The sequence below is a fragment of the Plectropomus leopardus genome, chromosome 19, assembly GCF_026936395.1.
Source record: "Plectropomus leopardus strain MGB_pleo_1.0 chromosome 19, ASM2693639v1, whole genome shotgun sequence".
NCBI classification, from domain to species: Eukaryota; Metazoa; Chordata; class Actinopteri; order Perciformes; family Serranidae; genus Plectropomus; species Plectropomus leopardus.
The window spans coordinates 18,025,593-18,048,772 of record NC_142194.1 but is presented as its reverse complement, the minus strand read 5'-3'; the positions used below and the strand labels follow the sequence as shown (position 1 = coordinate 18,048,772).

At 40.1% G+C, this 23,180-nt stretch overlaps 3 protein-coding genes across 4 annotated transcripts in view; 2 read left to right on the top strand and 1 right to left on the bottom strand.

The window, feature by feature from the left end:
- Nucleotides 1–20,142, top strand: part of ift140 (intraflagellar transport 140 homolog (Chlamydomonas)) — a 31,425-nt gene extending 11,283 nt beyond the window's left edge. For both annotated transcript variants that reach the window (XM_042507297.2, XM_088069838.1), the window contains 12 exons: nt 12,841–13,018; nt 14,237–14,427; nt 14,530–14,625; nt 14,729–14,861; nt 16,314–16,457; nt 16,648–16,776; nt 16,934–17,116; nt 17,209–17,412; nt 18,202–18,414; nt 18,665–18,831; nt 18,964–19,105; nt 19,195–20,142. In XM_042507297.2, coding sequence (XP_042363231.2) covers nt 12,841–13,018; nt 14,237–14,427; nt 14,530–14,625; nt 14,729–14,861; nt 16,314–16,457; nt 16,648–16,776; nt 16,934–17,116; nt 17,209–17,412; nt 18,202–18,414; nt 18,665–18,831; nt 18,964–19,105; nt 19,195–19,374 — 1,960 coding nt within the window. In that variant the 3' untranslated portion in view covers nt 19,375–20,142. The remainder of the gene's footprint in view (nt 1–12,840; nt 13,019–14,236; nt 14,428–14,529; nt 14,626–14,728; nt 14,862–16,313; nt 16,458–16,647; nt 16,777–16,933; nt 17,117–17,208; nt 17,413–18,201; nt 18,415–18,664; nt 18,832–18,963; nt 19,106–19,194) is intronic.
- On the bottom strand, nt 421–12,131 carry tmem204 (transmembrane protein 204). Its single transcript, XM_042507296.2, has 3 exons — nt 10,739–12,131; nt 9,382–9,537; nt 421–1,806 (listed from the first exon to the last, which is right to left on the bottom strand). The coding sequence occupies exons 1-3, from the start codon at nt 11,016–11,018 to the stop codon at nt 1,562–1,564; spliced, it is 681 nt and encodes a 226-aa protein (XP_042363230.1). The 5' UTR covers nt 11,019–12,131; the 3' UTR covers nt 421–1,561.
- Nucleotides 20,143–21,049: 907 nt separating the features above from the next.
- ccdc78 (coiled-coil domain containing 78) overlaps nt 21,050–23,180 on the top strand; it is a 43,553-nt gene continuing 41,422 nt past the window's right edge. Inside the window, exons 1-3 of the mRNA XM_088069973.1 lie at nt 21,050–21,467; nt 21,676–21,807; nt 22,885–22,971. Of these exons, the coding sequence (XP_087926099.1) occupies nt 21,396–21,467; nt 21,676–21,807; nt 22,885–22,971 (291 nt within the window). The 5' untranslated portion in view covers nt 21,050–21,395. The remainder of the gene's footprint in view (nt 21,468–21,675; nt 21,808–22,884; nt 22,972–23,180) is intronic.

Here is a 23,180-nt window from a genome sequence, read left to right as displayed (position 1 = left end):
ATGCAGGCCTTCTCTAACTGTCTTTCTGCCGCTTTGCTGTTTAAAAGCAAAACTCTCCCCTTGACTATCAGGAAGAAAAACACCAGAGGAAGTGTTCAGGGGTGAAGCAGAGAGACTGATGGATGCTGTTGCAGTCATCATAATTGCTGCTGGTACATTATGCCATCTGTCATACAAAAGTATGTAATTCAGTTCATGAAAGCATTACGGTTATTCTCCGCTGTTATTCTGTCTTTTATCAAAGAGTCTATCCCTTTCCCAGGTGCAATCATTAAAAATTGAATTGCACATACTGTAGGTCGTTATGTTTATCCTTACAGAACAGTACGAGTATTTGTATTGTTCAAATTTATGAAGAAGTTCTTTGTTGTCCATTTGTCAGTTGTGATGTGAGACACCAAAACAGCAGCTACAACAACAACCACCACTGTCTTTTAATATTCACCAATAAATTTATTTAATTTTTTATGATATATCATTATTTTAATTTGCTTGTGGGTTTTGCAATGTGGAACACCCACAGATAGCTTGAAGTTCTTTCAGAAGTGTAATGTGGACAATATATAATATAATAATACTACTACTACTAATGAAAGCACTATCCCTTATACACCTATATTATATTAATTTAAGTATACTGTATGTACCACAAGCGAGCAGAGTTTTGTATGGAAAGCATTATAAAAAATGTGTCGTTTCAATATACATTACATTGCCTTTTTTTTCTTTTGACAAATACTGCTTAAGAAATACAAATTGCATACAGTAATTGGAAGGTCATTTGTCTTTTTTATTTTCCTTTGTTCAAGAGAAGAAATACTAATTTTGGCAGCGACTTATTAAGAGAGAGTGTGAATATTCCCTCATTTCAGTGATCAAAATATCCCCTCTGATCGCTGTTGTAAAATTTTATATGGTCACTGATTTTGGAAGCCCAATCACAAGTTTGATGTTGCTGACTGACTCTTCTGCTTTTACATTGTTAGTTTACCTACTTACTTGCAACATATACCATTAATATTAATATGCATTACAATCGTAATAAGCCTTAAATGGATGAAAACAAATATGAGGTATTATGGTGTTACATTTTCGATGTCTTTCATTTTTTCCAATTCATAATTATACAGGAGGCCATTTAATAAGTGCATTCAATGTATAACAAAACAGGTCAAGTTCCAGCTTGATCTTTTCATGAGCAGGATGCTTCATACAAGGCAGTCCTCGTCCAAATTGCATATTTAGCTACAAAGTAGCACATCAAACAGTTTTTAGTTTGGAAGTTTTACACATGAATTTTAATTAAATATATGACTGTTGTACACTAAGCAGCAAAATAATTCTGATATCTTTGTTTATGGTGGGAGAAGTTGTGAACTATAGAGTTTAACATTTGCAAGTACATGTTAGTCCAGCTGTTGTAGAGCCACAGGAATGTCCTCTTCTCTTGAGAGTCACATTGGAGGTTCCAAGTTGGAGTAAAACATGGACATTTGAGAGCACACTCTTGTATGTTGAGTCTTTTACCCCTTGATTTGCATGGATTATGAAGTCCTGTGGCTCAACAAGGCGACTCCACGTAATCATTGTCAAGGCGAGGGTGGAATGGCGATGCCAGTGAGCGGCTGATGATAATAACTCGAGGTGCAAGGCAGTCATCGCGGCGATGTAAAATGTTCCAGATGAGCATGGCCGCAGCCATCGTGGCCAGCAGGCAAGCAGCTATGTCCAAGTAGCAGGAGTAGGACAGGTGTGTGTAAGGTCCGATCCTGTAGAAGGTCACAAGTCCAATCACCAGAACAAAACCTGTACAGGCACAATGAGAGAAAAGGCTTCAGTCAGTGAAAATGCACCGGTATTTATTGAACATTTAGCGGATGGCATGGCTAAAAACTAGTCAAGAAAAAGAAAATGTTCTTTCGGACTTCTTGGGCAGCGCAAGGAGAAAAACATTTTTAAGAATATTTGTTTTCTCTGATTATATATGTGTTTTGCTATTACTTGTATAGTATTCCTTGGATATTTGGAAAGCCACACTTCCAGGTTCTATATATGAGATTTGAGTGGCAAAATAGCAGCAAACAACTATTTTCTATATATGACGATATAGTGGAGTAATGGTATCTCGAGCAGGGAATGAAAACACTCTCTGTTTCTCTCTATCTCTTTCATAATCTGAGCTTCTCTGTTCTTTGCTTTGTTAGCCGGGTCAGCTGTGTTAGTGCATATGTGGTCCCTCGCTTCGTGTTACACTTGCTAGTTAGTCATTGCTGCTTTGCAACACTTGCAGAAGCACTGATAATGCTGTCCCAGCCCACAGTGGCGGGGTGGGATTGTCACAGAAGCATAATGCCAACCCTCCGGTTCCACACACAGACTAACGCCGGTCGCTCTGTCAACATTGTTGCAGCTTTTAGCACCGTAAACATGGCTAGCATTGCTTGATACCGCCATTTCAGCTCAGTCACCTTTATATTATCTTAGATTCTGTATACTGTAATATTTTAAATTTTGTCTTTCCTGATTTTAAAGGTGCAGTGTGTAGAATTTAGTGAGCATATTGCAACCAGCTGAATACAACTCCCTTTTCAAGCATATTGAGAACCTATAGGAGGCTTCAGGTAACATAAAAATGTGAAAGGCCCTCTATAGAGCCAGTGTTCTTTCTGGTCCTCTAAAGGCTGCATTAAATTAAAGTGATGTCATTTTTTAAACTTACTGTTCTACCTGTTCTATTATTTGCCATTTTAACCATATTTACTGCTAAATATTTATCAAAAATTTCACTGTGTAAATATTTTGTGAAATCGCCAATACTAATATGTTTGTCAAAAATATTGTGATATTGATTTTCCACATATCAGATAGCCAGTCCTAGTGTAAAGCACCCTTAAAGAGTTTAACAGAGTGTGTGGCAAGTTAACTGAAAGTGTTAGGAGAGACTTAAGAGATTTGGTCCAAAGTTTACTGGCACACTCAGACTTGAGGAAACAGGCTTTATTTTAAGGACTGTAATATCAGGTGTGTCTTCATTAGAGTGAAAACCTGAACCCAAAGTGTCCTTTTGAAATTCTACGTGGTCACATTTAGACTTCCATCCCTGTAGCCTTGTATTTCACTGTTCAGCAGGAGCTCTGTGTGGGGCCTTTGAATTTGGAAATCTGTTTCCTCCTAGGAAGAACTTCTGAGATCTCTACATCAAAGTTCTCAATAGCATAAAAATATCAGAGCATGAATGCATGTGAGGAAAGGCCTTTGAGATGTTTTATCTCCTGATTTCTTTGATTCGCAGTGCCTCACGCGATGAGGGACTCCTGTTTGCATGCGAAGGTAAAAAGCCACAGCCCTTTAATTCCATGCTGTTCCTTTGATCTTTACTTTGTTTCATCGACGTGATCTGCAGTGGAAACATTCACTGTCTCCACAGCCCACACCTTTCCTCATTCTTTAGAGGTGTGGATGAAAAGCTACATCGATCAGTACTACTCAAGTATCGCCCAGTCGATCCCTCATTCAAGTGTGGTCCGGAGCCATCCTATAGTTTAACAATAATTCTTAAAAGCGTGCCCTTTCCACAGTGGTATAAATACAGGGACCAAAAATAATCAGTGGAAATATGGATGTTGGTGCTTTAGGATATGAATCAGTCAGTTTCCTGAAGCAGTCAGCGGCACAGAGGGGGGATTTCTTTATATTTCTAAATCTTCCTCTACAGTAGAATGGCTGTCATTGTTTTAAATAAGGATGTGGATAATTGTGTCTGTGTATCATTGCTTGTCTACCAATGCACATAAGAATGCAACAGCTTAATCTGTTCATGTTAAACCTGTCTGGCTCCTTATCCAAGAAAATGAATAATCTCCTGTCCAGGTTCCAGTCAGGGTGGGCTGTGTGAACCTCTTTTTTTGGCACAGACTTATCTCTCAAACTTCCTTCCCCCTCTTCCTCTTTCCATCCTTCCTTCCTTCCCTCCTCCCCACACCCTGAGTTTCGAGGTTAATATATTTGCTGGACATTTGACATGATCTGTCACAGGGAAAGACTTATCTTAAGACCAGGTCGTGGAAATTCATTTGGTTGATTTGCTTTCCTTCCATTTAGTAATGTCTTAGTTTATTCTTAAAAGGCACATCATTAATTTGAGTGACTAACCTGCCTGCATGTTTTGCTCAAACCATTATCACTCCCTTTTTGCAGAAATCCCTCGAGTCACAGATTTCTGGGAAAAGATTGACTCCCTCTTCAGCCAAATTTAACAGATCTGAATTTAGCCCCTGTGTTGCAAATTCCTCAAAATCAAAAGAAATGATAATGCGTGCCTCAGAGGGACATGACCTGCAGTCATGACTTTTTGAGCTGTGTCCCTTAAGATAACACATTCCAGAGTTGTCTCCAGGAGTGAAACAACCAATATTGTGTTTTCAGCCAGGACCTGCCAAAACCACTGAGATATCACCGAATGTAACTGAATATTGTTATTCTACAGTCTGCTTGCAATAGCTGAACAATTTGGCACATCTGAAAATGAAAACATTCCTGAGAAAGAGGAGTGATGGGTAAAAATATCTCCATTCATTCAGAGCTGAAGCCCATTCACTGACTCTGTGGGGGAGGTCTCACGTAGGAGTGGGGAATGGATTACTGAATGCACTAAACTGTGAAAAGAAACTGCTCTTGGAAAATGAGGCCCATTTACTTGCATATTTATTTTGTAAAGGAAAGCCATTATAAATTTATTTTTGCAGCCTTTATTTTTAGATGAAAACATTTTTTTTGTTCCTCTTTAAAAGGATAGATATGAACTTTTGATGTGGGACTGTATGAGCTATGTATCTATAGTTAGTGTATTACCTAGGGTACATGGCAGTTTGCATGCCCCCAGCTTAGAGATTAAGGCAGAAGTACAGCCAATGTGCTGCTGTGGGTGGGGCCAGTAGCAAAACTGATTTTAATTACCTAAAAAAATCTGTATAAGTTTAAGTGTATGCTGTATATAAATATTTTCACTACTTTACCTTGCTGTCAGACAACCCTTTTCAATGGCGAACTGAAACCATTTTATCCATCTCTGCTTTCCTCAAAGCCACTAGACTTCTCTGACAAAAGCACTAATTTTACCTCGCAGAACACAGGAGGTGCCTATCCTTTGCAGCCTTGATTGTTTAGTTTCTTCAGGTTATTGTGTGACTTTGGTGAATCTGAACTAACTGTTTAAAACACCAAAGTCGCACAAACAAACAAACAAACAAACTGACTGAGGCAGCGGTAGACCAGCAACTTTACTGTTTTTGTCACTGGCTTCGAAGAGAGTGATATAACAGCTTCAGTTACCCATCAGTAAAAAATAGAGTTCTCTTAAACTGTTACTGATTTTTTCTTAGGTGTGCTTGGCTCAAATATGTGACTATGGAAAAGTACCTCATACAACCCTACTTTAATGTATCCAAACTATCTCATACCAGTAACTAACTTTCGTCTTTGATTAATCTGACAATTAGTTTCTCTTTTAATCAATTTATTTTTAAAATAGTGAAATATTTGCCTATTCAATTTCCTATGGCCTAAAAGCTTATTGCTTGTGTTGTCCAACCAAAAGCCCCAAAAACCCGGATATTCGGTTCACTATAAGACAAAGACAAAGAAAAACTATGAAACAAAGAAAACAGCACAATATAGATGCTGGTTTTGCTATTAACCATGCTGGTGTTGTGTCCCAAAGGACCCAATGTCAATCAATAGGTTTGGTCACTACTTCTTTGGCCATGACTGAAATATCTCTACAGCTATTGTACAGATATCCATGGTGCCCAAAGGATAAATACTATTGACTTTGGTGATCCACTGACTTTTAATCTAGCACAACCATCAGGTTGACCTTTTTTGAGTAAAATGTCTCAAAATGTATGACATTCAGGATTTGTACTACTTTCTACTAGCACAGTCATCAGAGCAACACATTTATTTTTCTCATGTGTGGGTTTACTCACAGAGCCAGTAGAGTGGTTGTAGGCTCTTGTTGCTCATAAAGCGGACAAATCAATATCAAAATAGTTATCAAAAGTTGTTGATCATCATTCTTTATATTGAGTTAACTGAATAACTCACTTATTGTTTCAGATACAGATTTGAAGCTAATCCCTCGTCACCAAAGTCATTCTTGACCGTCGAAAATAAACTACTATAGTATGCCAACTACTATTCCCATGAAGAATAACCTCCATCTGCTGATAAGGTTATAAGCCCTGGATAAAGCTAGTATATGGCCCTAGAGTAGTGATAATGTTCTCTTTCTGCTAAGGTTCATATTTCATTAAAACTCTCAAATGATGAAAAAGTTAAATATATAAAAAGAAACCAGAAACTGGAGAAGTCTCAAATTTGCGATGTTAGCAAATATTAAAACGTGTTTTCTCTTTAATACCCAAATCAGTTGTATGTATGCATCCATAGTCAGAATATTCCCTTTGGTGCTCTTGATGTCATCTAAAACATTTTTCCCAATTATTTGTCTATGGAGCAGCTCAAGACTTTATACTTGATGACACCACAAAGTTGAGTTTTTGGATGTGGGAGAGAGCTGTTTATGTTTACTAATATTTTTTTGACTATCTTTGCTCATAGGAATAACATGTATGAACTTATGATTATTACTGTCAGTTATACTCATTTCCTGATTATTCTGTTTTTGGTTCGGAAACATCCCATTTGCCAAAGTACCTTTGATGTTATGACTCAGCAGCTTTGTTGGCCATATATGGTAAGAGAGTATAATTGGAAGATGCCATTTTTCCAGAGAGCAGTACTATTTTTAGATGTAAAGGAAATACTTTTTAGACTTTGTCATTATTGCTACCAGTGCCAGCATTTTTGGAAATAGTCTCATAGGTCATCATTGACCATACATCAAAAAAAGCTACTGTCTGCCAACCATGTTGGTGATAATTTGTGTTTACTTTACCCATTGTCTTTTGGTGACACTGACATCTGGCTGGTGGTGTTGTTTAATATTGGAAAATACTACAATGTTGGGTGGCTCTCGGTTCTTTCACTAAGGTCTGCAGATAAAAGCTCCCATCCCTGCTGCTGAGGACGCTAACGATAAAGAACAGATTCTTTATTTGCTGCTGCTCTTGGACATTTTGTAAACACAGACGTAAAAGCTCGGCCAGTTTATCTAGACAGAGGCGATTCCTCTGTGTACCACAGGACATTTCTTTACCAAAACACACTATAAACACACAATCACAACACACACTGACATACACAGACATGCATGCACACAGTCCCTCCTGCCAGTGCACACACAAACACACAGTCCCTGTCGAAACTGTCTTTCCCGTCCGTTCCCCCTCCCCTCTTTTTCCTTCTTCAGCTCGGGGGTTTGCATAACAGGTAGTCACAGACATTTCCTCGTCCTGAGCAGGGATATCCTGGCGCCCGACAGTCGCTCCCTGGCTCGCTGCAACTCTGGCCCATGGACTCTGGAGTAGGACTAAATTTAGATCCAGAGCAGACCCCCTTCATGCCGCTCTGCCACAAAGATACCAACCGACTGGGCGACCACTGCACACAGTTACAACACGCTTGCTTAGCAGGGGTACAGGCCATAGCAGCCAGCTCTCAGTGTGGCTCAGTGGGATGGATGGATGCTTGCTGGTTGTGGCTGATGGGGTTTGTTACTATAAAAGTGATTTTCAGTGCTAATCACAGATGGCCATCTTCCTGTTTTTTTGGTTTCTTAGTTTCCCCTAGTTTCTAATCTCTGTTTGGCTGGTGTGTTATTTTGTTTGGTTTAATTTTTTGTCCCCCTGCGTCAAAATCAGAAACACTATGTTTTCAGCATGTTTAAATGAAAATGATGATGGATTGCAGTACAGTAAGTTAGTCAGTTACAGTTACACTTAGAGTCACTTTTTACTGACATTGAGACTTTGAGAAATGTATATACATATACATATATATGTATCGAGCGTTTCAGTGTCTTGATGTAGCAGTTGGCCTGATCTTCAGTGTTGGAGAGTCAGCCAGTCTAGTTCCCCATGTGATTTTATCACCTCTCTTTGGCACCTTACCAGACAGCATGAGAACTCCTACAGCATCTGGATTTCTCTCTCTCTGTGTCAGAATGATATTGTGTGCATAGTAGCTGCACAATTAATCAAGATAATATCGAAGTTGCAATATCGCCAATTTTTTTTTTTAATAAAGGTAAAATGTTTCACAACCATTGACGCACAGATCATGGATTTAGTTACCATTTGTTTGTGGAATCCCGTTTTTAAGCCTCAAGAAATTAGGGCTGTCACCATCTTGGTTTTTTGGAGCTAGAAGTCACCATATTTGGATGAGAGCTTGGTGCTGTGGAGGAATGAAGGGTAGGTCTGACTGAGAAGCCGAGGACCTGCCGAGGACACTATCTGCAGACAGCTTGTCACTCAAAGTTACCCACCCTTAATTATACCTAACTTTAAGCCTTAATAAAAATGTAATCAGGTGAGTTGTATAAAACTTCACCTCCAGAGCAGTTGTCATGAATGGGGAAATTAACTATAGAGACGAATGCCATTTTTTCTAAAGTTGTCATTTTATTTGTTTTGTTTGTTTTTTTTGCTAGGCAGTGTGTTATGAGGTGCGCTTTTGGGGACATTTTGGTCACCAGATTTTGCTGTGAAGTGAATGCTCTTGACTTTAATGCTACTCTGTGGAGTTATGGACATGCGGGCAGCGGCACAGAGGATGAAAGAGGAGAGACCTTCTACTTAGAAGCGTTAAAGTTACAGCTCACAGCAGCTTATCACGATACAGTCTGACTTTTATTTGATGACATTTATGACCTCATTACCACAGTTATCTTATTTACTATCTGAAGTGAATGCTGCTGTCACACCAAACAAATCGTCGAATATTGGTATTAAACAGCCCCATCTGTTTCGACTGGCGTAATTTGGAGTTGGGTACAGCCCTATGTTTTAACATGGGGGAGAACTGCAGTTTTTGACACTTCTGTGTTGGTTTAATTTTTCTGCCCCGAAGTTTGCCACTTGGTCAAACATAACATTGTACATAAAACACTGTGATGGTAAAGAGATGCCACAAACCCTACAAACCATATCCCAGTCATAAGTAAACATTCTTGTTTGGTACCGACCCCAGCAAAAAACACATCATCACCCTTTTATTATTATGTTTTTAGTGAGAATGACCATTTCTTTTAAAACTGCGACAGATATCACATTTACAATGTCAGTCAAAAATGTTTGGATATTGTGCAACCCTAGTGTGTAGTTTGTTAAAGGGATATGTCATCAGAAAGGTGCTTCTCTCTAAAGCTTGCCTCTCTGCTGATGGAAACAAACAAGTTTTAGAAACTTTGGTACTCACTGGCTAGCTGGAAGAGCGCAGCAATGGCCTCCTCCCACCACTGGGATTCTTGCGTGATGAAGGGCAGCTCCATCAGGCCTAGGAGGAAGATTAGCTGACCGACTGTCAGGGCTACTGTCGCCATCAGGTTGCATGCCCGCATCATGTCAAACTGCACTTGAGGGACGAGAAAAGGAGCTGTGTTATTTTTCCTGTTCTGTGATCTAAATGCATTCATTGGATATGGAGTCTAAATCAGAGGACTCTGCCTTTAAGGGAGCGCACGAGGGCATAATTACAATTTTATCATGAATGGTGAGGCATGTCTTTGTCTAACATTAGTAGGCAGCGCTGCCCATTGTGCTCTGTGAAGTTGGCAAGTGGACCATCAGCATTTTTTCTTGAATGAAAATTTCTCAATGGAGCTTAATTTAGTAAAGCACATAATTCCATCACAACACTGACTGAAGCCTGAAAACTTCATCCAGTTAATGGTCATACTCAACATGATGGCCCAGCAAAAGATCTGTTTGGCTTTAAAATGAATAACATGCTATAAATTATTGGCTTGCTGCCATGTGTTACCGTTAACACTCATACATGAAACTGCCATTGACCTAAAGCAAAGCACTTTGACTGGTTGTACATAACAATCTGATTTGTTGTTAATCCTGCGAGTTCTCCTGAAAATAGAATTTTCCCGGTTTCAGTGTCATTGCCAACATCAAGTTGATATAGAATACTTACGACAGATGATGTTGATATTTTGTCAGTTTTATGTTGTGTTGTTAGGTAACCGCAATCCAATGTCTTCCATATATGTCATACCAGTGTTTTCTTGAAAAAAATAACTGCATTTAGTCGTAAGGTTTGGATAACAATACCCAACGTATGCAAAATGCATAATGTAAATAAATTTGATCCAAAGTTTTGACAACGGATAATGTTGATATTTCGTTGGTTTTAAGTGGGTTTGTTGTCCGAAACGTCTTATGCCAGTGTCATCTTGATGTTTAAAAACTGCATTTAGTCGTAAAGTTTAGAGAACAGAACATCTGCAAAACGCATAATGTCACCATCGACACAGCGTGAATTTCTATCTTGAATCTCTAATAACGTTAACCTGATTTTCATTGGAATCAAAATTTAACGTCTGCCCAACATCTTTCTGAGGTCTTAATGACATCCAGTGCCAGTTGGGATATTTCTTCACTGACTCACAATGAATTTCTCCTTCAACATCATGAATATACCAATCAGTCAATCAGCCTGATGATAGCGATAGGACACTTTGAAGTTGCTTATCGTTTTTTTAGGGAGCAGTCGTAGGTAACATATTTATGTTGCACTTTAAATCAAAACCAGCATAAAAACTTACATTTGACCGTGCTGCGGGACTCTTGGTAGCCTGCATAATCAGAGCCCCATCCCAGGCCTTCGCACTGCCTCTGTGTCCCCTGCCCCCTTCTCCCAGCTTGAAGATCATCGCGGGCCCTTTCCCCACCAGTAGGGCACATCCTCCAAAGTCCCACACTCCGCTTGCGTCCATCCTCCAGGGCCTGCAGAACCCAGCTGGGGGTGAAGGCTGCAACATTGTTTAGGACCAGGGACAGCAGGGCTACTGCCACCGCTGCCGCCACCAGCCTCTGCACGGCCATGCGGCGCCTGACGCCTGCCACCTCTCCACCTCTCTCGTGTCCCTCCACCGACTCCTGATCCTCAGCGGTGTCCTGCCTGCTCCCTTGCCTCTCTTCTGGGGTAGTAGCACCAGCAGTGCTGCGGGCCCCCTGGCTCCTTTCCACCTCCTCCGCCACCACCACCTCCTCCTCCAGCTGTTAGCAAGTGTTTTCCCAGCTCGCACGGAGGTGGAATTGGCAAGAGTGTTGTCTTGAGGCTTAGCTAAAGGACATCTCCATTCATCCTCATTCAGGAGTTGGTTGTTGTCGCAGCAGATCCTCAGCCCTCCTCCTCAGACAGCACCGCGGGTACACCGGGATTAATCCAACTGGCACCCAGGTCCATTCCACTGGCTCCGGCTGGCTGCAGCTTGACTCTTGGATCTTGCTTGATCTTCTCCTTTTTCCGTCTTCAGTGCGTTGCTTATTGCACTGGTCTGACTTCTGTATGTGCAGCTGGCTTCTCTGTGCAGGCAGTAGTTTTTTCTCTTTCTTTTTTTTCCTTGTCTTTTCACTTCAGCAACTTCACATTGCCACCAGAGGAATGCAGATGCAAATAAGCATAGATTCTTGAGACAGTGCTGCTCCGACTTTGCTCGTCAGTGACTTTACGGAGGCTCACCGAGACTGTCTCAACTGTAAAAGCCTCGCTGCCTGACTGAAAGAAGAAGTCCTGTTACCCACCTCCTTCTGCTTCTTTCCCTCTTTGACTGTTTCTTTGCAAAATCCTTGAGGTCAAAGTTGAAATGAGGGGGAGTTGCTGTTCGTCACAGTCCGAGACATCAGTTCCCAACTGTAGCAAGCTTGAAACAGACAGCTCCCTCCGTCATGATCACTTTAAATGTGTGTGTGTGTCAGCGTGTTTGTGTGAGAGAATGTCCAAAAGACCCCCTCTTAGACGTCACTGTTGTGTATTCTTTTGTCTGGAGCCCAGGGGGCGTTTGTTAAAGTCCTCTCTCTCTCGTGCGCAACAAACATATTGGCCGCCACAGTCCGCCAGCAACAGGATGTATTTCCTGAGAGGAAAAGAGGATGGGAAGAGGGGCCAAATGTAGACCTGTTCCTTCTCTTGTCTTTCCTTTTCTGGCTCTCTAGATCTTGCCGCCCTGTGTGCAGCTCGCTCAACTTTTCTCAGCAATTTAAAATATCTCATATTTCAGTTTCAGGGTTGGTTTTTCTGTGACCATTTAGAGCAAGTTTTTGGCAGTCATTACTCTTTCTTGCTTTCTTTTTCTTCACTTGGCCTCCATTCCCCCTCCTCTTATAGCCAGGCCCCTAAAGATTTGGGGTATTTCCTGTTGCCTAACTTTAATAAACAGCCCACATCTGTATCAGCTAAAGCACGGAGGAGGGAGGTGGATGCAAATAGAGACCAGATGGCTGTGGAATCTCAAAACTGGGATTGAAGCAAATGAAAAGGAGGGTAGAAGGGCTGATTTACGTCAGCAAGACAAACGTTAAAAAGGAAAGACAGAGATAGAGAACTACGCCTCTTGCTTTGTGTTAAAGTCTGGGGCACAATCTTGTGTCTCTATGCTTATATCATGTTAATGTGCAGAATGTCGTTTGTTATCTGTTAGAATCATGATAAATCTTTAAATAATACAACACAAGAGGTCTGGCTAGTGTGAAAAAATGGGTTTGTAGTGTATATGGTACATTTTTTGGAAAGCTTTGTCACTAATTTTACATGGATTTAGGATTTAAAATCTAAATCTAAGTGTAAATAATAGTGCACAACTGTTTTCAATGCAGTGAGACACATATTACCCTTGCAAACAAGCCATTTCTCTTTTCTCTGTAGTAAAGCGGTATGGGAAAACATGGCACGGATGTGTGTGAAAACCCGCCGGCTGGATGTGGCACGTGTGTGCCTTGGGAATATGGGAAATGCCAGGGCAGCAAAAGCACTGAAGGAGGCGGAGGCTGAACCCGAGCCAGAAGCCAAAGTGGCTATGCTGGCCATTCAGCTCGGCATGCTGGTAAGGTATTCAAGTATTAGAGTGTAAATGGCCGCTTATAAAAGCCTCACTCACAATCATCACAGTTCACATTGTCATTATACTCCTGGAAAAGTTATGAAATTATAAAAACTGTTCTCCAGGCCCGGATGCCTTGGAATCACCTAAATGTTTTGGAAAAGTTTTAAATGTACACTGTTTTGCCTGATGTTTAAATTATGTTCACAAAATTACCAAAACATGTCCAACATTATGTGAAATACATATTTAAAATCTAGTGCATCAGTGATTGACTGTTGATTTGATCTTTGGTTTTCTATCTAGAGGTGCAGCATTGATGTTTTACAGAGTACTCGAATGTGCTGGTCTGGTATATTGGCATATGCAGCTAGTTGCCGGCAGTGAGATACATTGTCAGAAATGGAATATAATAAATATGTTTTTATTGGTCTATAATCACCTAAAATTAGGAATCATTGTGTTTTGTTACTTTAGTATCAGCTGTTTGTATCAACATCGAGAGCACGTACTTGTCTACGGAGATTGGCATGTTGCCTCGCACTGGCTCTAGTTAGGGCCATTTGTGTTTTCACATTGGTCACCATCGCTAGCAGCCCCTCCATGACAAAAGCATCAGAAAAAGACTGATTTATTCAGTGTTTTTTACTGGTTTAAATCACCAGATCTGTTTATTTTGGAGAGGATAAGACCTCCAGGTCAAAACCTCCTAATCAACTGGATCTTAAGTTATCAGAGAGAAAAGGTGAGCACTGGGCTAGTGACCAGTCTCCAATATGCCAACAGCATCAGAGAACAACCAACCTGCAATCTTTACCACCAGATGTCACTAAATCCCTCTAAATGTTACACACTTTTTCTTTAAATTATAAATATGACATGAAATGTTTATATTGTTGTGCAGTATTTTTTTTTTTAATTCAGCCATTCAACACTCAAATACAGAAAAAGTGGACGTAATAGACAATGCAATTGAGAAAATATAAGATTATACAGGCAGAGAGGCCTTCTCCTCACTCCAAATGATAAAAATCATAGAGGGTATGTTTTTCTGTTCTTTATAAATAACCCCCAAAACTATGATCCAGCATGATGCCACATCCTTTGGCCACAAATACCACGTCCTCTTTTTTTGGTCTAAGCATTGGACCACGCAAAGTCCACGGGACTTTCCAGACCAAAGCATTTATCTTTCCATCATCTTTTCCTGTCCTCCCACAGGAAGATGCTGAAAAGTTGTACAAGAGCTGTCAACGCTATGACCTGCTGAACAATTTCTACCAGGCTCTTGGCCAATGGCAGCAAGCTCTGGAAATAGCAGAGAAAGACGATCGCATCCACCTGCGCACCACCTACTACAATTATGCCAAATACCTGGAGTCCATGGGCAACAAGAGCCTGGCCCTTGTATAGTAAGATGGCATCTGTTGTGGTTTTATGTAAATGATAAAGTGGTTTTAATTTTTAGCATTTTTGTCTTTCTGTGTATGTGATTGTAAGCCTTGTTGTTACAGTTATGAGCATTCAGACACACACAGGGTCGAAGTGCCCAGAATGCTCCAGGATGACACATCATCTCTAGAGATCTACGTCAACAAAATGAAAGACAAGTGAGTCCAGGGCGTATCTTAATGGTGTAAAAAACACATGATTCTCATACTGTATGCATACACTGAGTCACGTTTAAACAACAGACCTATCTTATCCATGTAGGAACATCTATAAGTGGTGGGCCCAGTACCTGGAGAGCCAGTCAGACATGGATTCAGCACTGCGTTTCTATGAATGTGCCCAGGATTACCTCTCCCTGGTTCGAGTCCACTGCTACATGGGGAACATTCAGAAGGTGACTCAGTTTGTATTCGGGGTGTCATGTAAGATTGTATTTTACTGAAAAGAATTACATTTGACTCATTCTGGGTATCGCTCTGGAATTATAAGCTTTCCTTCAAGATGAGGTAAATTGTTCTAAAATGACAGTGAAAAATGCAGCGATTTAACCCTCATTAAAAAAAATACTATCCTACAGAGGTAAGAGACCTTAATTCACAACAGTGAGGAACTGAGAAAAATTACTTAAAAGTTGTTTTGGTGTCCAGGTGAATGAAAGTACTCGGTCTTTGCACTTTCTGCATTATAATAATTGACCATGCCAAGGAAAAATGCATTAGGTTCCATTCGATCTTTCACTTTGATGTTGATCACAGTAAGAAATATACTGTATGATTATAATTATGAACTAGATAGAATGTAAACTATTAAAAAACCTGTGCAGGGTTTTTAAAAATGCATAACTTTGATTGTGTTTTGAGTGTACATTATCACCTAACATTAACAGCATCAAATCAGGCAAACTAATATTTGCATTGATTTACAAGAAAAAATAATCATATTTGTTTTCTGAACCCTCAGAATTGCAAATTGCAACACCAAGAGCAGGAACTTAATGTGTGGGTAAACAAAGCATTGTAAACCTAATGAAACAAAGTCAGCGAACATTGGTTGAAGTTATGGGAATTTGCCTGAGTTTCTCCAGAACAATTCTTAGTTAAAGGCCCAGTGTGTAGGATTTAGGAGGATGTATGATCAGAAATTAAATATAATATTGTATGTTTTTTATGTGCATAATTGCCTTAAAATAAGAATTGTTGTGTTTTCATTACCTTAGAATGAGCTGTTTATATCTCCATAGGGAGCAGGTTTTTGTCCACAGTCTGCCATGTTGCATTGTCATGTTTCTGCAGTGAGCCCAGAATGGAAAAAGCAAACACTAGCTCTCAACGGGGCCATTCACATTTCCTTATCGACCGCCGTTGTTAGTGGCCCCTCTGTGACGAACCGAACAACATCACAAAAACACCATTTTGTAACATGAAACTGCTTTATTTTGTGTTTTTGTGACTTTCTATCACCTGATCCGTTTGTTTTGGAGAGGAAGAGGCCTCAGCTGATAATTCGACTCCTGGTAAAAGTCCTCCTGAACGCCTAGATCTTAAGTTAGCAGTGAATGAAACAACAATGAAAACTGAAGGAATCCTAATCAGGAGTGTTGCTAAATCCTACACACTGCTCCTTAAAGACAAACACAACCCACCATCTCCAACACAGGAGACACGGATTATATGTCACGATAATAGAGCAGGACATAAATGTTCCAAAAAGTTATTTTTAACCAAAATAAAGTTAAGGTCTTTTGCCTTTGCAGTATAGGTACGTAGAAACATAATAAACAGAAAGTAACAATATTAATATAATGAGCAGTCCATAGATGTGAAAATGTATTGATTTATTATCCCAGGCATCCGAGATAGCCAATGATACAGGTGACAGAGCAGCATCATACCACCTGGCCAGACACTATGAGGGCCATGATGATATCAGACAGGCTGTCCACTTCTACACACGAGCCCAGGCCTACAACAACGCCATACGACTTTGTAAGGTACAGAACTCCACTGTGAACTGCCCATCTTTAGTTTTAAATTAATACCTAACATACAGGTATTAAGAGTATTATTTATCATGTTATTCATCTGCAGAAATGTTGTATAATGTAAATGTTTTCATTGTTGATGCTGTGCTTTTAGTCTTTCCCTCAGCGGGTTGATGGTGTGTGTATTGTGTCTAAACAGGAGAATGGTCTGGATGATCAGCTGATGAACCTGGCTTTGCTCAGTAATGCAGAAGACATGATGGAGGCTGCCTGTTACTATGAGGAGAAAGGCACCCATATGGACCGAGCTGTCTCACTCTACCACAAGGTTTCATAACAGATGTCTGCTTTTTATGAATGATTGAAGTTTCATTCAGTTTGCTGCATTCTATTTCTTTCCACAAGGGGGAAGTATTGCACCATATATTGAAAGTCAGGAGAAATCTTTGTCACAGCATTATTTTTTTCTGATTCCTCCACTGTAGGCTGGTTATGTCTCCAAAGCTCTGGAGTTGGCCTTTGCCACCCAGCAGTTCTCTGCACTTCAGTTGATCGCAGAGGATCTGAATGAGTACTCTGACCCGGCCCTCCTGGCACGCTGCTCTGACTTCTTCATCACGCATTCCCAGTATGAAAAGGCTGTGGAGTTACTGGTTGCAGCAAAAAAGGTACCTATACACATTTTTACCCATATATGAAAATATCAGTTCACATGTGATTACTTATGTGTGTCTTTTCATTTGTGTGTTCTTGAACAAAGTACCATCAAGCTCTGGAGTTGTGTGTGACTCAAAGCTTGACGATCACAGAGGAGCTGGCAGAGAGAATGACTGTGACTGATTCAAAAGACTTGTCTGAAGAGGCCCGAAAAGAGCTGCTGGAGAGGATAGCGGACTGCTGCATGCGTCAGGGCAATTACCACCTGGCCACCAAAAAATACACACAGGCGGGCAACAAGCTCAAGGTAATACTGTGGCGTATAAAAGCTGTATGGGTTCTCTGCAAGCTTAGAACATCTTGCAGGTATCTGGGTGATAGGGCAGGATACTTTTAAGTTATTGACTGAAATAGCTCAATACCAAGTAGTACAGTCAAACAATACCTGTATTCAATCCTTTTGTGTCTGGGGTCTGATCCTAGATCATCCTGACTCCCCCACCAGATTACAAACTTTCTTTTGCTGCCCGGTTAGCTCGAGAGCAAGAGCTAACGTTCAACTAAGAGCCATTGAGCAGTCCCAACAAGCTCACAACAATACCGAAACGGCTCAACTCTGTTTTCGAAGCTGTAATAACCATTAGGTAACATTTGCCATGTGATGCTAAAAGTTAGCCCTGTCGCTGTATGAGTGCAGCTGAGTTCCCAGCATGGAGCTCACACTTCCACAGCAGCTGCTACAACTGTCTGTGGTGTGATGATGTTGGTGGTTTCCTGGACAGAGTTAGTAGGTCAGCATGCCGAGATGTCACCAAAACATTTGAAAGTATGGCTACACGCCACTCCAATTATGGGTTTGGAATTAAGTACTCAATTGGTATTAGTATTGCCATACTGATATATACTGGTATTGGTACTAGTATTTTATTTTGTTTTATTTTTTACAATAGCCAGCCCTACTGGGTAAAAGTACAAGGGGTTACTCTGTCTGCACATCAGCCTGATGTCATGTGGCATTAGTAATGTGCAATTCACACATGCACAAAATATGACGGTGTTCAACCTTATGGGTTTTTTTTGTTTGTCTTTCAAACAGGCCATGAGGGCGCTTCTCAAGTCAGGTGACACAGAGAAAATTGTATTCTTCGCCACTATTTCTCGTCAGAAGGAGCTTTTCATCATGGCCGCCAACTACCTCCAGTCTCTGGACTGGCGAAAAAATCCAGAGATCTTAAAGACAATCATTGGTTTCTACACTAAAGGCAGGGCACCCGACCTGCTGGCTGGCTTCTATGAAGCCTGTGCTCAGGTAGAGCTATACACCACACCACACACAACATCTGTTCATTTCATAGTGTCGATTGTTGGTACTTGTCTGGTTATGAATTGAAAATAAGCATTTTGGAAGAAGTCTCTGTTTTAAATAACACACATGTTATGTAGGGTAAATGCACCCTTAGAAAATCTAATAGATATCAAAATTCTACTTCTTGTGAAATGTCATTTGAAATAGTTGCAATTTCAGTGTCTGTTTGCTGCCCTTGTTTACCATTGTTAAGGTGGAGATTGATGATTACCAGAACTATGAAAAGGCTTTAGATGCTTTGACTGAGGCCTTCAAGTGCCTCTCAAAAGCAAAGGACTCTTCAACTGGACAACATGAAGTCAGACTGGCTGACCTGCAGCACAGAGTCACATTAATAAAGAAGTTTGTCCTTGCACGCAGGTTAGAATATAATTCATATTTGTTCTCTTTTGTGTCTTACTGATTCAGTTTTTTAAAAACAGACACCTTTTTCTGTTACTTGCCTAGCTGTGATTATCCTCTAAGGTTTTAGCTTTTCTCCTCTGTCTGCAGATTGTATGCTGAGGATGCTGGTGAGGCGGTGCGGTTATGTGAAGCCTTGCTGGAGGAGCCGGAGTTGGACCCTGCAGTCAGGATTGGAGATGCATTTGGTTTCCTGGTGGAGCATCACTGTCAGCAAGGCAACTACCAAGTGGTAACTATCCTTTTTTTTTAATGAGATGAAATGTCACTTGATTGTTGATATGTCCAGATTCATGGTTCTCCTTTCCATCTCTCCTCCAGGCCTACCGTAAGCTGGAGGAACTCCAGAGGCTTTTGCCTACGCAGAATGTCAGGTACTATGTTAGCCAGGCCAGCCTAGAGGCCCTGCAGAAAGAGTTGGGTATACCCATGGAGCGTGGTGACTGCAGGCATATTGTGAAGGAGGAAGATGAAGTAGAGGAGGACTTAAATGTATCTTAAATAAGTCTCAATGACAATTTTTATTTTTCTCCTAAACAATATAATATATTTTCATGGATTTGGATTTGGATGAAGAATTTGCATTTTCACGTGTGTGAATATGCAAGAGTCTGCACTTTTTCTGACCGGGAAGGACTTTGCAGTTGTTTTTTAGTGTCAACAACACGTCACATTAGTAAAATGAGCACAGTAATTGTTTGTATTAGAGGGCACTTGATCATCACATAAATGGAAAAGCACTGTGGAGACAAGAGGAGAAAAAGCTACACCAAGACCACGTAAGGTTATTTAAAATCTTCCTCACTCATTAAGACAGGGTGTCTCCTACCTCAAAAACCAGTATAATGACCTGCAGTATGTTACAGTGAAAATTTGATCATGTAAATATTGATTTAAATTTTTCAATCTAATGCAGTGGTTGTGCATTCAGATGTTCACTGGATCTGCAGAATCTTCACCCTATTTTTCAAAATGTTGAACACAGAATTTTGCCTTTCATCTGAATTTGATATAAAAGATGTTTGCTGTAGATTTATCCTTGAGATCTGATAATGCGGTTTACAAACATTTGGTACAATATCTTTTTTATTCAGTGTATAAATTGTAAGTATCCTTAGTGTCAAAAGTCATATTTCTGTAAATAATTTTTCAGCTATTTTTGATAACTTTGTGAGTTTCTACTTAGCATGTGAATTAATGTGTTTTAAATCACAATAAATTCTTCCTATACATTGCTTAAATTCCTATAATAAAATAGTTTTAAAATGATATTGCACTGTATGGCCTGAAAGGTTTTATATCAGTAGTGGTATTCATATTCTGCAAGCTGCCCAAGATTGTTATCCAAACATGTCACTCCCTGGACAATACCCATTATGTAACCATTAAATGATGTCATTGTCATCACTGATGGTGATTACAATCATGGTTAGATTATGAGGCTGTGGGCCCCCGGGCACATAAATGCAGAAGGCCTTACAGTGTGTGTGTGCGTGTGTGTGTGTGTGTGTGTGTGTGTGTGTGTGTGTGTGTGTCTCTTTGTATTAATTTCGTGTCACTTTAGGTCATTTTATGTCTCCTTAAACTGATTGAGAGCCTTTTTTCGGTTTTCTGTCTTTTTGTAGTAATTTTGTGTCTCAACAATTCCTCTTCTTTGTGATTTTGATTCTCTTCCTGGTTGGTGCTTGTTAATGTGAGGGACGTTTTGCAGGTTTTGAAGCTTTGGGCCCCTGGGCCAGTGCCTGGTAGGCCTGTTTAGTCATCCATCTACGATTAGGCCCTGTTTGTTATTTATAAGTGGGGAGGCTTAGGGTAGGGACATTCAACTTTAAATGGTTGTATTTTGTATTTTTTTTAATACTCTCAGATTCCAAAAACCAGTAAGTGGGTGTGAAAGGCATGTTTCTTCTACAAATCTCCAAAATCACACCATTTCCTATAACTGCAAACTGTGAAACATGTTTTCTTTATGGCGGAGGGAGGGTCATGCATGGCTCAAGAAAAATATTTTTATATTTTAAAAAAAATCACACCCCAGACACCCCCTATTCTGATAAATAAAGTCCCTACCAATGATATATAGGTGACATGTTATCCAGTAAATTATAATGTTCCAACTGTAGTCACACGATGGCGCTGCTGTCAATGACTTGGGCCGCTGTTAACATTAGCAGCAGTGGCTCACATTTATTTAACAGGAGAGGCCGGCCTTGTCTTCCAGGCTGAAACAATAAACTGTGAAAACACATATAAGCACACATTTATAAGCAATAATGCAATATAGGTCTAAGTTCCCATACAGTTTGTACAGTTTTAGACGCTTTGTTAAAGAACCATAAATCATTTCACAGTAGCATTTGTGTCTTTAAGTAAGTAGTAACTTAGCGTTAATATCCAAGCTGAAAAAGTATGCAAAAACCAAACAAAGTGTCCATACCAGTCTTTGTGTTGTTAAGCCATGGCAACATATTGTTGTTAGATACAGTAATGTAAGTGGCTGTTGACAGTGTCAGTGAATAAAGATGGACCCACAAGAAAACCAGAACATTTCAGATGAACTTCAGGAGCGAATTCAAGCTCTGACAGAAGAAAATGTAAGTAAAATACACTTGTCATTCTTCATATGCATTGATTTTACGCACTCTTCACTCCTAAACAAAAAGGTTAACAGTTAAACAGTAAACAACGGTAAACAGTTTTACTCTGTAGTTTGTTCTGAAGTAAGCTGGCAAACTTGTGGATAATCCAAGGGAAACATTTGCCTTAATGTGCGTTGTGGAAACGTGTTTCTATACACTTCAGTTGCAGCTGCGTGACAAAACTGAACGCCTGTTTACCAAAGTGGGCTACCTGGAGAGCAGACTGGGCCACCTGGCCAGCTCCAACACAGACCTGTCCTGCAGGCTGGTGCAAAGTGAAGAGGACAAACTGAAGGTGGTGTTCATGAGCTATGTATAGTTTGTACAAACTATATGTTTCTGTATGTTCTGTATGAAACCAGAAGAATGTGTGTGTGGATTATGAGACAATGTTCGTACAGATATGCAAAAGGCAGCCCCACCACCTCTCTTCATAGGAACAAGAAACACAGACTTTGTGGTAGTTTGTCCACTTTCTGCTGTTGTTGCTGTTTTGCATCTTATTGCAGTCAATATGCCTCTTTGTGTGGTTTTCTGTTCACTGGGATCATTTATACACATATTTTCACTGAGGGGGGCTGCCATAAATATGTAGTATGTAGTATGTGTTGCATCTCTTTGTTGTAGTTATGCATCTTTTTGTAGTTTTGCGTTAGACACAGTCATTTTGGGCTTCTTTGAGGTAATTTGGCTTATTTAGGTAATTTTCAGCCTTTTGTGGTCATTTTTGAGTATAGTGGGTTTTTTTGAAGTAATTTGAAAAATGTGGCTTTTTAGTAATTTTTTGTATCTGTGGTTGTTGCCATTTTTATAACTATTATGTGTCTCTTTCTTGTTCCTTTGCATCTTTTTGTGGTCATTACTGTTCATCTCCTCCTTAGCAGCACTAAAATATCAATCCAAATTAGTCTCTGCTGGGTTTGAAAGAGAGACTGAATAAGAAAGAGCTAATAAGTTAGGTAACCGCTGTAAAGTTTTCACAGACCTGTGTCCATGTTGCTTTCTATCGTTGATCTGTTCTCTGGTTCCTCTGTGATGTCGCATAGACATACCAAAAAAAAAAAAAAAAGAAAAGAAAAAAACACAAAAGGCACACTCATCTGCAGCAGAAGTGTGTAAAGCTCTGCCCCACTGGCAATGGGAAAGGAGTCGATAGCCTATTGTCAGCGGGTTTACCCTTGTTTAAAAAACTTGCATGCATGTGCTAATTTTGGTGGGAAAGATGTATATAAGTCTCTTCCTGGTCATTATGTTTCTCTTTGGGTGACACTTTGCAGGTGAAGGTCACGGGGGGCCCTGACAGTTAGGGCTGCTAGGCTTTTGCCCATTAGGTCTGTTCAGGAATCAATCCATGGCTACTCTCATCTTTCAGATATCTAAAGAGCTTGTGGAGGAGAAAATTCAGACAAACAAGATGAGAGAGCAGTTTGAAGAGGAGACATTTGAGCTGAAAAACAAGGTGAGATTACACTTGAAGGGATGTAGTGGTAATTAAACACAGGTTAAATGCAGCCTTTATCTGATTTGTGAGGATTTTAGGACAAGACGATTCAATAAACCCAAAGGGGTGAAATTATTTTTTTATGGATGAACTCTCCTATACATGCTTATATTCACTTTGATCCTGAATTACTGAAGCTGTTTGTGCTGCACTGTATTTCTTCCTTT